Raw genomic sequence first — 13,366 nt, 5'->3', positions numbered from 1 at the left:
AAGAGTGAAATTGTGAAATGTTTCACTAAATTATCAGGTTGGTTGTTTAAATAAATCATACAGTGGTTTGGAGTGTGCAAAAATCATTTTTATTTTTCCAAAAGAAAATTAAGCAGCAACAACACAACAGTTCAATAGTTCTGTAAGAAATAAGGCAACCCTGTATAAAAATTGTAAAACAATATAGATAAGTTTGGCAGGTGGTGAACATGATATGTATGGCAAGACTTTCCAAAAACAACAAAAAACAATGATAATTTGGACATCAATACATGATTGGTTGAGTTAAAAAAGTGCAGGGATAAAATTTACACAACTTTGATTTTTTTTTTTTACTGGTAACATGGATGCACATTATCAAAGCATAACTTAAAAAAATCACTACAAAAATAAATAAAACAAAGGACAAAGTATAGGCAGTGTCACATCCTATGTCCATCCTGATGTCAGTAATACAGATTTTTAATGCTAAAACAACTAAAACTCACTACAATTTAGCTTAATGCCAGAGTCTGTTATTGTAGGAAAACCTGAGATGTTTCTGGAGCAACAAAGAGCATCAGAGGCGTATTAATCATCTAAAATCTGCTGGTCCAACTTCAAAATGACGGAGACTTTAAAATGATCACTTGGTATAGAATAAAGTGTAATTGTGCTTTAACAATTATTAAAATGTAATACTTAATTCATTAATTTACTGTGAAACATGTGTTCACCTTCTGGATTGTATTATAATCTACTAGTTAATAGAAATGAACTGAACTAAAGAAAATAGTTTGTTTTGTTTTTAGAGTCCCTTAAAACCAAAAAACTAAACCAAACAACCAAATGAGAGGAAAGTAAATGAGAACTTAGGCGATGAGAACAAATAAAAGCAAACAGATGAAAGCTGAGGTTAAAGTGGTTTATAACGAGGTATGCTATTAAAAAATATTAATAATAAATAACATATAAAAACAATAAATAATGACAGCAGCTAGTATTGACATTGTTACGTATCAATACACAAAAATGTGTTCTCCCTTTTTCAGTGTCGATACTTGGACATTATCTTAACCGTTTTTCTTTATTCGTTCAAGTCTTTAAACATTTCATAAATTTAAATATTTTTATAAACTTGCTTTTTGCTTTTTTTTAACACTGGCCATAATTTTCCACTGTTTAAAATTTTTTTTCTCAGGGTGTTTTTAAACTATTTACGTTATTGTTTTTTTTTTTACACTGATCAACATAACAGCAGCTTTAATGGATTAAAAGTAGAACAAGAGAAATAAAACCTCAGTCTTTAAGCAAAACAAACACAGAGAATAACACTGGAATGAACAAACACGAACGTTGCTGAGAAAATACTGGAATGTGGATAAAAACTACATTTTACAAAGAAAAATAGTGAAATATGGTTGTTTTCATTAGTTTTTAAATAGCTTATTTTGGCAGACAAATGTTGGGAGATATGGTTTTAAAAAAGCGCCACATTTAGATAACTGGCTGAACTGGTTATTGAACTTTTAACATTCACTATATCAGTTTTGTAATGCTGAATCTATATTGCTATATTTGCGAACAAGCAGCACACTTTTAAATTATACTTGGTGTGTTATTTGATTTATTAAATTATGTTTTCAGTAAATGGATATGCTGTTTCACATTTATAGGGAACATTTAGAGAACTATATCAGTCATTTTGTCCCGTTGCTTAATTCTGTACCGCTACATGTCCACACATTAGATCAGGGGGGTTTCAAACTTCTTAGCACATTGACCAAATTTATGAAGTTGAAACTACTATTCATTTATCTAAATTTGAAAAATACAGAAATAATTGTAGTGTTAATTTTTTTTTCACCTGATCAACAACAACATGCCATATTCTTTATAAAATTAGCCAAATAGTTAGTTTGGGTGTTCATTCAACTATATTAAAAAATATCCTGTATTTATTATTTTAGTATGTTGCACAAAAGTCAGAGTTGTTCAATGTTTCTGTTATGGAAATATTAACAATAAAACCCCTGAGATGCTCTTTGACGCTCCAGTAAAGTGCTTCTTCTTCCTTCAATTACATTCATATCCGTTTGTTTTTTCTCCCCTGAAAACTTTGAAGCAGAAAATAATCAAATCAAATAATTAAGACCCTTTTTAGTTCAAAAGTAAAATAGTTAGTCCTTCTGTATTTCATAATGAGAGCCTTTTTTGGTCACCTAATCCCAGATCTTCTAAAGCACTTTAGGGAGTAAAACACTTTAAGCATTTCATTCAAAACTACTTTTTTTCTGTCTCCACCTAAAAATGTCACAGTACTTTAAAGTTCAGCTGCCAGTGTTTTGTTCTTCAGCAGTGTTTTTGCATACATTCACACAGTTTGGGGAAAACTTTAACTTAGGGAATTTGATCTGATGTAAATAAGTCTTTTTACAGTAGCTATGATAATTTCATTTGCACCGTCGGTCACAAATCGGGAATAGGAAGTTCTTAGAGTCACATTGGAAAACCAGACATACACCATTCTAAAAGATTTCAAAATGTACTTCTGACAGCTTGATATTGCTCTTATGACACAAAAAGAAGAACTGATGAGAATGAAAGATTTTTTGAGATGAGAATAAAGTGCAGCCAGAAAGAAGCAGTTTTTCTATATAGCTAAGTATTTTGCACACTTCCTGATACGGCGGATCCTAACTGAGGAAGCGCAGAAGATGTCCAGTCAGGAAGATGAGCAGCAGCAGCACCACAGAACCTGAAATGAAAAATAAATAAAATAAAATAATCAGTTCAGAAGAGCTTTAACTGTTTGATCATAACCCCATTTAATGGGATCTACTGAGGCTAAAATTATTCACATCACAGGTGGATGTAGATTTAAAAATTGTTTAATTCATTCAGATTTAACACATGAAGCATTAAAAACGTAGGAATACGTTTTTAATGCTTCCTGTGTTTCTTTTTCCATTTTTTCTGTTTTTCTGCATGCCTGTCTAAGTGTGTATGTATGTGATGAAGGGCTGCAACTAATGATTACTTTAGTAATAGATTATTCTATTGATTATTGAATCAATTCATTTCCTTTTTATACAATGTTAGAAACACATTAAAAGATGCAAATAAAACATGTCAGTTCCTTTTTTAAATGAGAAAATAAACATTTTCATGCCTAAAATGCAATAACAACATTACTTTAATGATAATCTCTAGCAAAGAATGAATCTGCATTCATTGATGAGCCTCTATCCTCCAGTTGACAATCGATTGCTAAGCTAGTTGACGATTATTTCATAAATCAATTCCTCATGATTAATCCGATCAATTGTTTTGACCCGACTGTGATGGGATGTCAAATTCCTTGAAGGAACATCTGGTTTCTTCTTATTATGATTAATAAATCAATTTATCTGCAATTGGACGATCTTTAGTGGTTCTTCAAAGACATTTTACAAGTTAGTAGGAATATCAGATAAAAACTTTCAGAAGTCAGATATTTAAAAAAAACACAGTAAGGACTTACTCTTATTTGCCGTTGTTGTCCCACTGGTGAATCTGAGAGAACACATCTGGCCATAGAAGGTCACACGTGTCTCCTTAATTACACCATTTACCTGTAAAGATGAGCTTAAAGTTAAACACACGTTTTGAGCTTAAAGTTAAACACGTTTTGAGCTTTATCAAATATTTAGCTTTAAATTCTCTAGTAGAATTAGATTAAAATTCATCACAGAAAGCTGGAAACGTACATAGCACACAGTGTCCACCGTCAAGTTCACACATCTTTCCAGGATTATTCCAGTCTCATTGATTTCCTTGCATGGAAATTCACAGAATTTTTTCCCATCAGAGATTTCAGCAAAGTTCTACAGGAACAAAAGGAAAAACTGATGTTTTACTTCAGAGCAACACAGATTTTACAGCAGCTGACAAAAACAAACTGAATATTTGAGTTGTGTAGAGACGGTGCAAGAACAAATTTTAATGGATTTCATTTAAAATAAGAATCGTTTGTGATAAGCAATGATTGGCTTGTTACTCCTTTAACTAGAATATTCTGATTTATTAGTATCAGCTTCAAGGAAAAATGTTTAAAGAACATTGGTCTGGGTAGACTTCAATCTGAGAATTCAGACTTTTATCTCTGAATAAAGAGCTTAAAGTCATAATTCGGATGTCAATCTCAGAAAACAGATTTTTTTCCCCCTCTGAATTTTAAGATTAGGGACAGAGTTTATGTTTTTTTCAGTTCCCCTAAATTCTATTTCACAGATTAAAATGACATTTCAACAGTTTTTCACTTGTTTAAGTCCCTCATTTCTTTAATCCAGGATTTGTCTAAGACAGAATAAGGTCTTAGACATCTTAGACAAATGCTGCTTCTTTAAAGCACAGTTTTGTGTTTTTATTCAATTTGTAAAAATTCCAGAAAATGCGATTTACTTCTTTATTTAGCAGTTCATCCCGACCCCATTTACAACAACAGCTTTTTAGAGTAAACTGACCATTTAGTGATTTTTGTGTGGATTCAATCAGTTGGTTAAAAACAAAAATACTGATTGGTCAAATCAAGATGTGATGTAGTAACTCTAAGAAAATATATGGCATGTGAATATAAATCTAGGTAAACTGTTGGATTTATTTAAGCTTTGTTTTTCAGAAAAGAGAAGGAAAAAAAAAAAAAAAACTTTCTGAAAATCTGAACAATCCAGACTTGGAAAAAGATTTATCCAACTCTCACCTCTTATAAAAATATCAGCAGGAGTTTGCATGTTTAAACCTATTTAACATAAAACTTCCAGGGTGAACTTTACCATTCCATTGGAGCTCCATTTGTCATCACATGCAAGGTCATGCGTGTAGTTCACAGTCCGGTCACAGCAGCAGAACGCTGAAGTTCTGTCCGGTACCGGTGAGCTGCTGCTCGCCAACACAGCAACTGCTGAGGAAACAGAAAAAAGGAGCAGGTTCTAAATGTTTTTTTACTAATATAAACTTATTTATGTGTGATTGAAAAATAATGACCCATTAACATAAATCCCACAATAGTTTTCTATTACTTTACCACAAATAAAAGGAAATTATTTGCAATGTAAAGTATTAGTGGTGAAACTGTTACTTGGAGTAAGAAGGTGAAGATATTTTTTCAATGCATTCATGGTGGGTTGAATGGTTGCTCCAAATTGTGCTCAGATGTGTGTGTGTGTGTGTGTGTGTGTGTGTGTGTGTGTGTGTGTGTGTGTGTGTGTGTGTGTGTGTGTGTGTGTGTGTGTGTGTGTGTGTGCGTGCGTGTGTGCGTGCGTGCGTGCGTGCGTGCGTTGTGTGTATGCATGTTATTGCACCATTTGTCTTTACGTTGCTCTATAGACAGGAAAACATGTCCAGGATGCAGGAGAAGTGCAGGAGAAGTGAGGCACAGATCTTCTTCATTTTAAAACATCACAGAGAAAAGCTGCAGTTCTTCTCAAACCTCTTATCAAAACATACTGACAGAAATAGTAAATATAAAATGTATGTAAAAAACAACATCTTGTAAAACTGAGAAAAAATTCCTTACTCTGCACATCAACAGGGATCTTTTTTAACATGTTGCTTTATTTATGTTAGCCTGTTTTGCCATTCTAATAAAAAAAATCATTATAATTAGTCTTTTTTTAACCTTTTTTATCAGAGTGGCGGAAAAGGGCTTCCATTGTTATTCGTAGTATCGAAACTCTTGATTTTTTATTTTGTTTTTTAAAGTTCCTAGTAAATCTTGGGAAGTTTTCACGTCTCAACACGTGTTTGACTGAAGCAGTTGCATCACTGTGGGAATTCCCTGACAGCTTTCATTTCACTGCATGCTTTCCCTTTCGACTGGAAATCCCCACGTACAGCAGGGGGAATACCTGTAGAGGCAACTTTCACTTTCATTCAGCCGAATGTTGTTATTATTATTATTACCATCAATATAATTATTATAAAACCGTAAATATGTTTTCTAAGTGAATTGCTTTACTCTCGTACTTTTAATTACAGAAACATCGACTGTCGCGGTATAATGACTGATTCATGGCTTTCAGGTTCCACCTCCCACACCCGCCCTCGACTTCACGCTGTTTCAAAACCGTATATCAGATTATCATTTTCTGTTTTCTACACAAACATTCTGCTACGTCCTCTCTAAATGCTTTACAACTTAAGAGTATGTGCAAAAAAAAACTCCAAAAACATTTGAAACGAGCGGATTTTAATTTGACAATCGCAAAGTTGCTGATGGCACTTAAATCAATGATAAGTAGACAGTTAAATCTAAAGAAGACTCATACTGATAGTCACCTGTAAAAACGATTATGCGCATCAAATCAACCATGCTGCAGTCGCCTGTTAGATCCGCAGTGAACTGATCCCGGGGGAGAAACTCCTCACTGGAAGCCATACTGTCTGACGGGGTCAACACGTTTTTTGCACCTGTGAAGGAAACAGCAACGGTGTGAAGGCGGAGTTTGCGCTGACGGGCACACAGTAGAGCCATGTTTGAAGTCACAGACAAATCAATGTTGCTTCCAGACTAGAATCAAAACTGTCCTTTAAATTAATGAATAAATGTAAGTAATCAAATATTTAAAAATAAAATTAATTTAGAGTAGGCTACTTTACAGGGCACAAAGTGTTGCACAAAAAGAAAAACAATCACAGCTGGATAGAATCCAACTAGTTAATGCAATCTGTTTTAAATGGGTTGGATTTTAGCTGGATAATAATAATAATAATAATAATAATAATAATAATAATAATAATAATAATCCATCCATTTTCTTTACACCCTTGTCCCTCAGTGGGGTCAGGAGGGTTGCTGGTGCCCATCTCCAGCTAACGTTCCGGGCGAGAGGCGGGGTCACCCTGGACAGGTCGCCAGTCTGTTGCAGGGCAACACAGAGACACACAGGACACACAACCATGCACACACACACTCACACATAGGGGCAATTTGGAGAGGCCAATTAACCTGACAGTCATGTTTTTGGGAGGAAACCAGAGTACCCGGAGAAAACCCACCATGCACAGGGAGAACATGCAAACTCCATGCAGAAAGACCGGGGCCGGGAATCGAACCCAGAACCTTCTTGCTGCAAGGCAACAGCTCTACCAACTGCTCCACTGTGCAAAAAAACTCCACACATCTCAATCAGATTTAGAGTTTCAACAATTCTGTCCCTTTTTTTGTTTTCGGAAACTTAATAAATCCAGGGTCCAGTAGCAGTATATGTATATGCCCAGAACCCCATAGATAAGAATTAATTCATTAATCATTAATTCTTCTTACGTTTCCTCTAAATTAACAAACACAAAATTCAAACTTAACTATTCAGAGGGTCATCTGCAGCAGGATGGATTTGTTTATCATTTTCTACTGTTTATGTTGTCATCAGATGATAAAAATTCATCACTCCTCCCTCGCATCTGTTCATCACTTCCAGACGATTCTTGCTCCGGCTGACTGATGAGAAACTATTTTTAAAATTTTCTTTCCTTCTTTTTCTCTTTCAGTTTTTTTTTCTTCCCCCATCGGGCACATAAATAGATATAATAACTGCATAGCAGTAATAAAATAAAACCCACTATGTAAAAACAAGCAAAAAGGGAATCTGAACAGGAAGTGGGAGGAGCATAAAACCTCTTTATAAAGGAACATCAGCGCCCTGGACGTCACTCCGCGTTTCTCCGACTGTTTTTCACTGTTTGGACTCCGCGTCTCTATCTCCTCACCAACATGATGACTCCACACCTGCTGTGTGTTTCTCTGCTGCTGTCACTGAGTAAGTTTCTAATAGTTTTCGTTTTTATGTAAAATCTGATTTACTTGAATTCAGCATCGGAACACGCGTCTGTCATTCAAACTGAAAGGAAAACGTACTGACGTACAGCGTTTCTCTCTTCTACCCGTCAGTGCGCTCGGCATCCAGCAGAGCCGTCAGCGAGGACATGCTGGAGGTTTTCACTCTCTCTGATCAGGACTCTACCCTGAGGTGCACCGCCAAACAAACACCCGGGGTGCAGTACAGCTCCGTGAGGTGGTACAAGGTGAGAACATCCGCTTGTTCAAACCTTTTCTTCGCTGGCTGTAGATTTCTGAGTGGGAAAATCCACGCCTGTCATCACCCGACACCGCGAACTGCCGCTGGTTTCAGTTTGGTTTCCTTTAAACGCTTCATGTGTTACTGGAAACAGTTTGGGCAAATAAACCTGAGCAGAATTAGAAGAACAGCAGGAGTCTGGATTATTGAAGCCTGTCAGAATTAAAACAGCAGCAGTAGAGATACTTTTAAACTTAAACTGTTATAGTTCACTGTTTACTGCTGTCTGTTTATTATTCACCTTGCCAGACCATATCAGTGTAATGATTACAGTTTAGTTCATAATCTGGCAGACATGTTAGAAATACTTTAGGGTAAAATTAGCAAAAAAATTATACAGATCAGAACACTCATTTTATTGTTTACTGATTTTTGACCTCATAAAGGATTACCAGCATAAGAGTAATTAATATTTTATTGATTTATTGCAGGCGTATAGTAAACCTGTAACTCAAGTATTTAATTAAGAAAATAATTCAAATAAGAACAACATACATAAGTGCAAATTGCTTTATGCAAAAGTTTTAAACCACTCCCTTTTGAAGAATATATATTTAGGATACTAAAGTATTGCAGGATGTTTCTGCTATTAGCTTTCTGAGTGAACTGTTGAAGCTAAAAAACATTTATCATCTTTACTTTTCAAAGATTCACACAGGAACAAATTGTGTCCTGATGACTAGTTTGTAACAAAGAGCCTACAGATCCAATTTCAAATTGATTCTTTGCTGAGTTTTCAGCATACCAGTAAGCTGGGAAGCGTTTTATTGGCAGGGCAGTTTGTAAGTCAGGGTTCAGTGGCAGTAAAATGCTCCTTTGAAAATGGATGAAAAGCAGCTGATGTCCAATAAAAACTTGAATAGCCTTCAGAAAATTTGAGAAAATATTGTTGCACCCTTGGACAGTTTAAGGATTACAGAGCTGGTCTAATAATGGATTACTTAAATCTAACAAAAATAAAGAAAAATTGGTGATGTAAACAGAACTGGTAACTCACTATGTATAAGTTGTTTTTGCTTCTGTTCCTAAACGTCTTGTGTCAGGTTCTTGTTCTGATCTCTCAGTTTCATGTAACAAGTTTTTCCTTGGCTTCACAGGCTGGAAGTGACTCGTCTCATCAGCGCAATGGTCTTCTGGCCAGAAGCCTCCCAAATGGCACCACCAGATGGTACAAAGACGTGACCAGGAAGGTGGAGCTGCAGGATGAATCCCTTGACCTCGTCCTGCCCAACGTGACGTGCAGCGACGGTGGAGTGTACCTGTGTTTTCTGGCTGCACCTGTGGGCCAGCAGAACCAGGAGGGGAAAGTTCTGCTCACACTGCCAGGTAAGAAGAAGTCTGCTCATGGTGAAGTGGGTTATTGTCCAAATCAGGCTCTTTTAGACAGACAAATATCTTCCTGTATAATCAGGTTGAAGTTGTATGCAAAGCCCCAATTAGCTTTTAACCCTTTTTAATTTACGTAAAGCGTTTGGTGCTAAAATTATAGCTACTATTTTTAATAACTTGTGATAATCCCTACCTTTATCTCTAATTTGGAAGGTTCTAAGCGGTTCTCTCTGTTTCCGTCTCCAGATTGTCCTGCTGAAGCCACAGAATCTCCCATCGGACCTGAAACAACTTTGCTGACAGATAAACTCATGGTTATTTTTGCCTCCGTGCTGCTGGTGCTCGCACTTCTCATTTCCTTCTTGAGCTATGTAAGTGATAAACAATTCTTTAATTGTAATTTCACATAGTTTAATTTTTATCTTCTATTTACTTGTGATCCTCATTTATTCCTGATCTAAATGAATTTTCTTTTCTCCCTCCATAGAAATGTTTGAAGAATACAGTCAAGGACAGAAATCAGGTAGCCAAGAAAGAAATCTTGCTGAACGCGCCGCTCAAGCCGCTGGAAAAGAAGGACTTGATGCTGATTTACACTTTGGGTCCCAAAATGTCCAAGTTGCAGCACATTTGTGTCTGAAGACTGTCTGAGAAAGACGTGACAAAATCCGCCTCCTCCGAGGCAGCAAAAATTCAGCAAGAAAGAAAGAGCTATGGAGGGACGATCAAGTCAAAGTGTCTGCTGGGTCCAGGACACGGGTCAGGACTTTGATCGTCCAGAATGCTTGGGCTGCTCCACTTCAGACCAGAAAGACGCACAGCAAGCTGTTGTTGCTTGGACGCTCCATGCCTCAATTAAAAAAAAACAATATAAATGCACTATTAGCCGCTTCATACGCAGGACGTTTCATGGCTAACATCTATTCGCTGGTGGAAACTCTGTTTTTGTCAGACTGCTGTTCTTACTGTGGTGTTTATGCTCCAAAACTGGTGCTGATCATTTCATCCTTTCACCATTTCATACCTTTAAAAATATAACTTTTTTTCAACCATTCACCCAGGGAACAATTCATCCCAGTTTTGATGGCTAGTGACTTCAATCTATTTTATTTTATATTCAACTAATATACTTTACAGTAAAGAAATGTAGTATTATTACTCTAGTAATTAATATCAATCCAATTAAATAATTTGTGAGATTGGAGCATTTTTATCACAATTTGTCCCCATAATTTAAGAAAATAAGTTACTAGAGTAAAAGAAAAGATCGATTTACTGCAGCTTAACGACATGCAAACAAGACGGTTTGCTTAAAGGTATGAAATGGAAAAACAAAGGGTAGAAATGATAACGTTTAGGTTTGACAGGGGGAGTTAATGTAGAGTAAACAGTCTTTCTTTATTTTACTTTAAAGATATTCATTTTGTGAAAATGTTTAATTGAAATTATGCTAAACAAAGAAAAAAAAAGTTAAACACTAGTTGACAAATATATGCTGTTTATTGTTGTGAGATTACAGTGTATATTGGTAAAAGCTGCTACTGAGCCATTCCAGAACTCAGAACTTGATACCCTGAGTTCTAGTTTTATGTTCTCATACTGTGTGTGTGCAAAGGTGTGAAAGGTACATTATTTATTAAAACTGGATCTGATTACAGTGTGTTTCAGGCTTTAGTGTTCATGGTCTTCTTCCAGTTTGTGGATTGTTTTGTTGGTGCAGATGGGAAAAGCATGAAACTGTGTATGAGGGGGCGAACCAGACTAACCTTTTAAATGCAGAACTGAAAAGTGATGACATATAGAAACGCCCACATTGTGTACAGATTTAACTCTGGGGAAAGTTTTGGATGTTGGTCTCTTAGTTCTGGATTTCTCACGGGTTTGAAACTTTGAAAGCTATTGCCCTGGTTTAACCTTGCATGTTTTTGTACTTTGCCGAAGAAATAATGAAATGTTTGCTATTGCTAATAGAAAGTCCAGTTAGGAAAGTAAAGTTTTAGCAGAGGAACCTAATATGTCATGTAATCAATACGTAAATGGGAAAATCCATCATGAGCCTTTTTAATCTTTCCGCTTGCTTCTTCAAACCAGAAATGGAAAAAGGAAGTGAGAACACGCTGTTGAAGCTAATACTGTGACGTAGAATCTCTTACACATGTCATGTGCACTAGCACTTTTTATTATGTTTTAATGGCTTTTTGGAAATTACATTAAAATTGAAATAAAAACTTCAAGCTAACTGTGGGTTTGTGTGAGCTCTGTACATCTTCCAATGTTGGTATAATACTGAAAAATCTACAGAAACGGTTTATTAAGCATACACTCATGTTAAAATTATTTAATTTACTAACTGGCAAGAAACCACTGTGACACTGATGTAGCAATGATTTAGGTGTCCTGGAAAGTTCATAAAACGGCTCAGTTTAACCCATAATAACAAGTGTCAGCTGTTCATATCAGTGACACACTGAACCTCAAGCAACTTCTGACATCTGTGGTTCAGTAGTAGCTTAACAACACGATGAATTCAACAGCTGTAGCCGATGTTCGTGACACTGTGTGTGTGCTTGGTCTTGAGGCCCTGACTATGATCGTAGTCCACACCTTGAGAATCTTCCACAAACTCTTGAATTTGAATGGTTTTGATTCACAGTACTCAAAAAGGCAGTTGCTTCTAAACTTCCTGAAGATTATTTTGGTTATTATTTTTGCATGCATGATAATTATATTCCTGTAAAAACCTGTACTGTTGATTCAATTGTTCTTTGTAGCCTCCCAATATATATTTTGTTTTTTGACATGAAGAATTCTGGGTCATTTATTTCTAATGTGTTGTATATATTGATTGATGAAAACATCACATTATTCATTTTAAATGAGAAGTTATGGTGACTACCTGCTTTTTCTTGTTAAGTTTACATGCAAGTGGATCATCTCATGCAGTGAAAAATCCTAGGCCTGTTTAGGCCGAGGACTGTTTGTTAAACAGTCACAGACAGTGGTGGGAAGTAACGAAGTACAAGTACTTCGTTACTGTACTTAAGTACAGTTTTCGTGTATCTGTACTTTACTTAAGTAGATTTAATAATGGGTACTTTCTACTTTTACTCCACTACATTTTACAGTAAGTATCTGTACTTTCTACTTCACTACATTTCTACAAACTGTCGCGTTACTCGTTACATCCAAGTCGCGTTGCTCTTTTCTTCCGTTAAAATGTGAAGTTCAGGGATTTAAGGTGGCGCCGTAAAATCCGAGCAATAACGTGACTTAGTGTCTGTTGTCACCCATCGCCTCCACCTTTACTCGCACTCGGAGCTCCAGACATGCGCAGTGGTTTCCTCTGAGCGGGAGGAGATGTTTGTCTATAATATAATAGCGCTGCATAAATTGATATGGCGACATGTAAAATTAGCAGCGCTTCGCTTTCACAGACGGTGAGGACTTCGTCCAACTTTTAGCGTCACTTGGAAGGAAAGCTTAAAGAAAGGCAGTGGTGGGAAGTAACGAAGAAGTACAATTTTCGTGTATCTGTACTTTACTTAAGTAGATTTAATAATGGGTACTTTCTACTTTTACTCCACTACATTTTACAGTAAGTATCTGTACTTTCTACTTCACTACATTTCTACAAACTGTCTCGTTACTCGTTACATCCAAGTCGCGTTGCTCTTTTTTTCCGTTAAAATGTGAAGTTCAGGGATTTAAGGTGGCGCCGTAAAATCCGAGCAATAACGTGACTTAGTATGAGAGGCCCCAAGGGACAAAACCTACAAACTCTCTTTCACGTACAGTCAAACTCTCTTTCATTCACTATCAAACTCTCTTTCACGTACTATCAAACTCTCTTTCACGTACTATCAAACTCTCTTTCACGTACTATCAAACTCTCTTTCACGTACTATCAAACTCTCTTTCACGTACTATCAAACTCTCTTTCA

General features: G+C 36.1%; 2 protein-coding genes across 2 annotated transcripts; one reads left to right on the top strand and one right to left on the bottom strand.

Moving 5' to 3' along the window:
* Positions 1-82: 82 nt before the first annotated feature.
* LOC145547594 (uncharacterized) lies at positions 83-6,588 on the bottom strand. Its single transcript, XM_081597209.1, has 5 exons — positions 6,298-6,588; positions 4,794-4,921; positions 3,729-3,845; positions 3,503-3,593; positions 83-2,737 (listed from the first exon to the last, which is right to left on the bottom strand). The coding sequence occupies exons 1-5, from the start codon at positions 6,491-6,493 to the stop codon at positions 2,676-2,678; spliced, it is 594 nt and encodes a 197-aa protein (XP_081453335.1). The 5' UTR covers positions 6,494-6,588; the 3' UTR covers positions 83-2,675.
* Positions 6,589-7,635: 1,047 nt separating this feature from the next.
* Positions 7,636-11,664, top strand: cd83 (CD83 molecule). The gene is made up of 5 exons (XM_008430804.3): positions 7,636-7,778; positions 7,910-8,043; positions 9,194-9,422; positions 9,672-9,796; positions 9,913-11,664. The coding sequence occupies exons 1-5, from the start codon at positions 7,733-7,735 to the stop codon at positions 10,063-10,065; spliced, it is 687 nt and encodes a 228-aa protein (XP_008429026.1). The 5' UTR covers positions 7,636-7,732; the 3' UTR covers positions 10,066-11,664.
* Positions 11,665-13,366: the final 1,702 nt, after the last annotated feature.

This window comes from Poecilia reticulata, chromosome 16, assembly GCF_904066995.2.
Source record: "Poecilia reticulata chromosome 16, P_reticulata-male-v2, whole genome shotgun sequence".
NCBI classification, from domain to species: Eukaryota; Metazoa; Chordata; class Actinopteri; order Cyprinodontiformes; family Poeciliidae; genus Poecilia; species Poecilia reticulata.
This window is presented reverse-complemented; position numbering and strand designations above follow the sequence as displayed.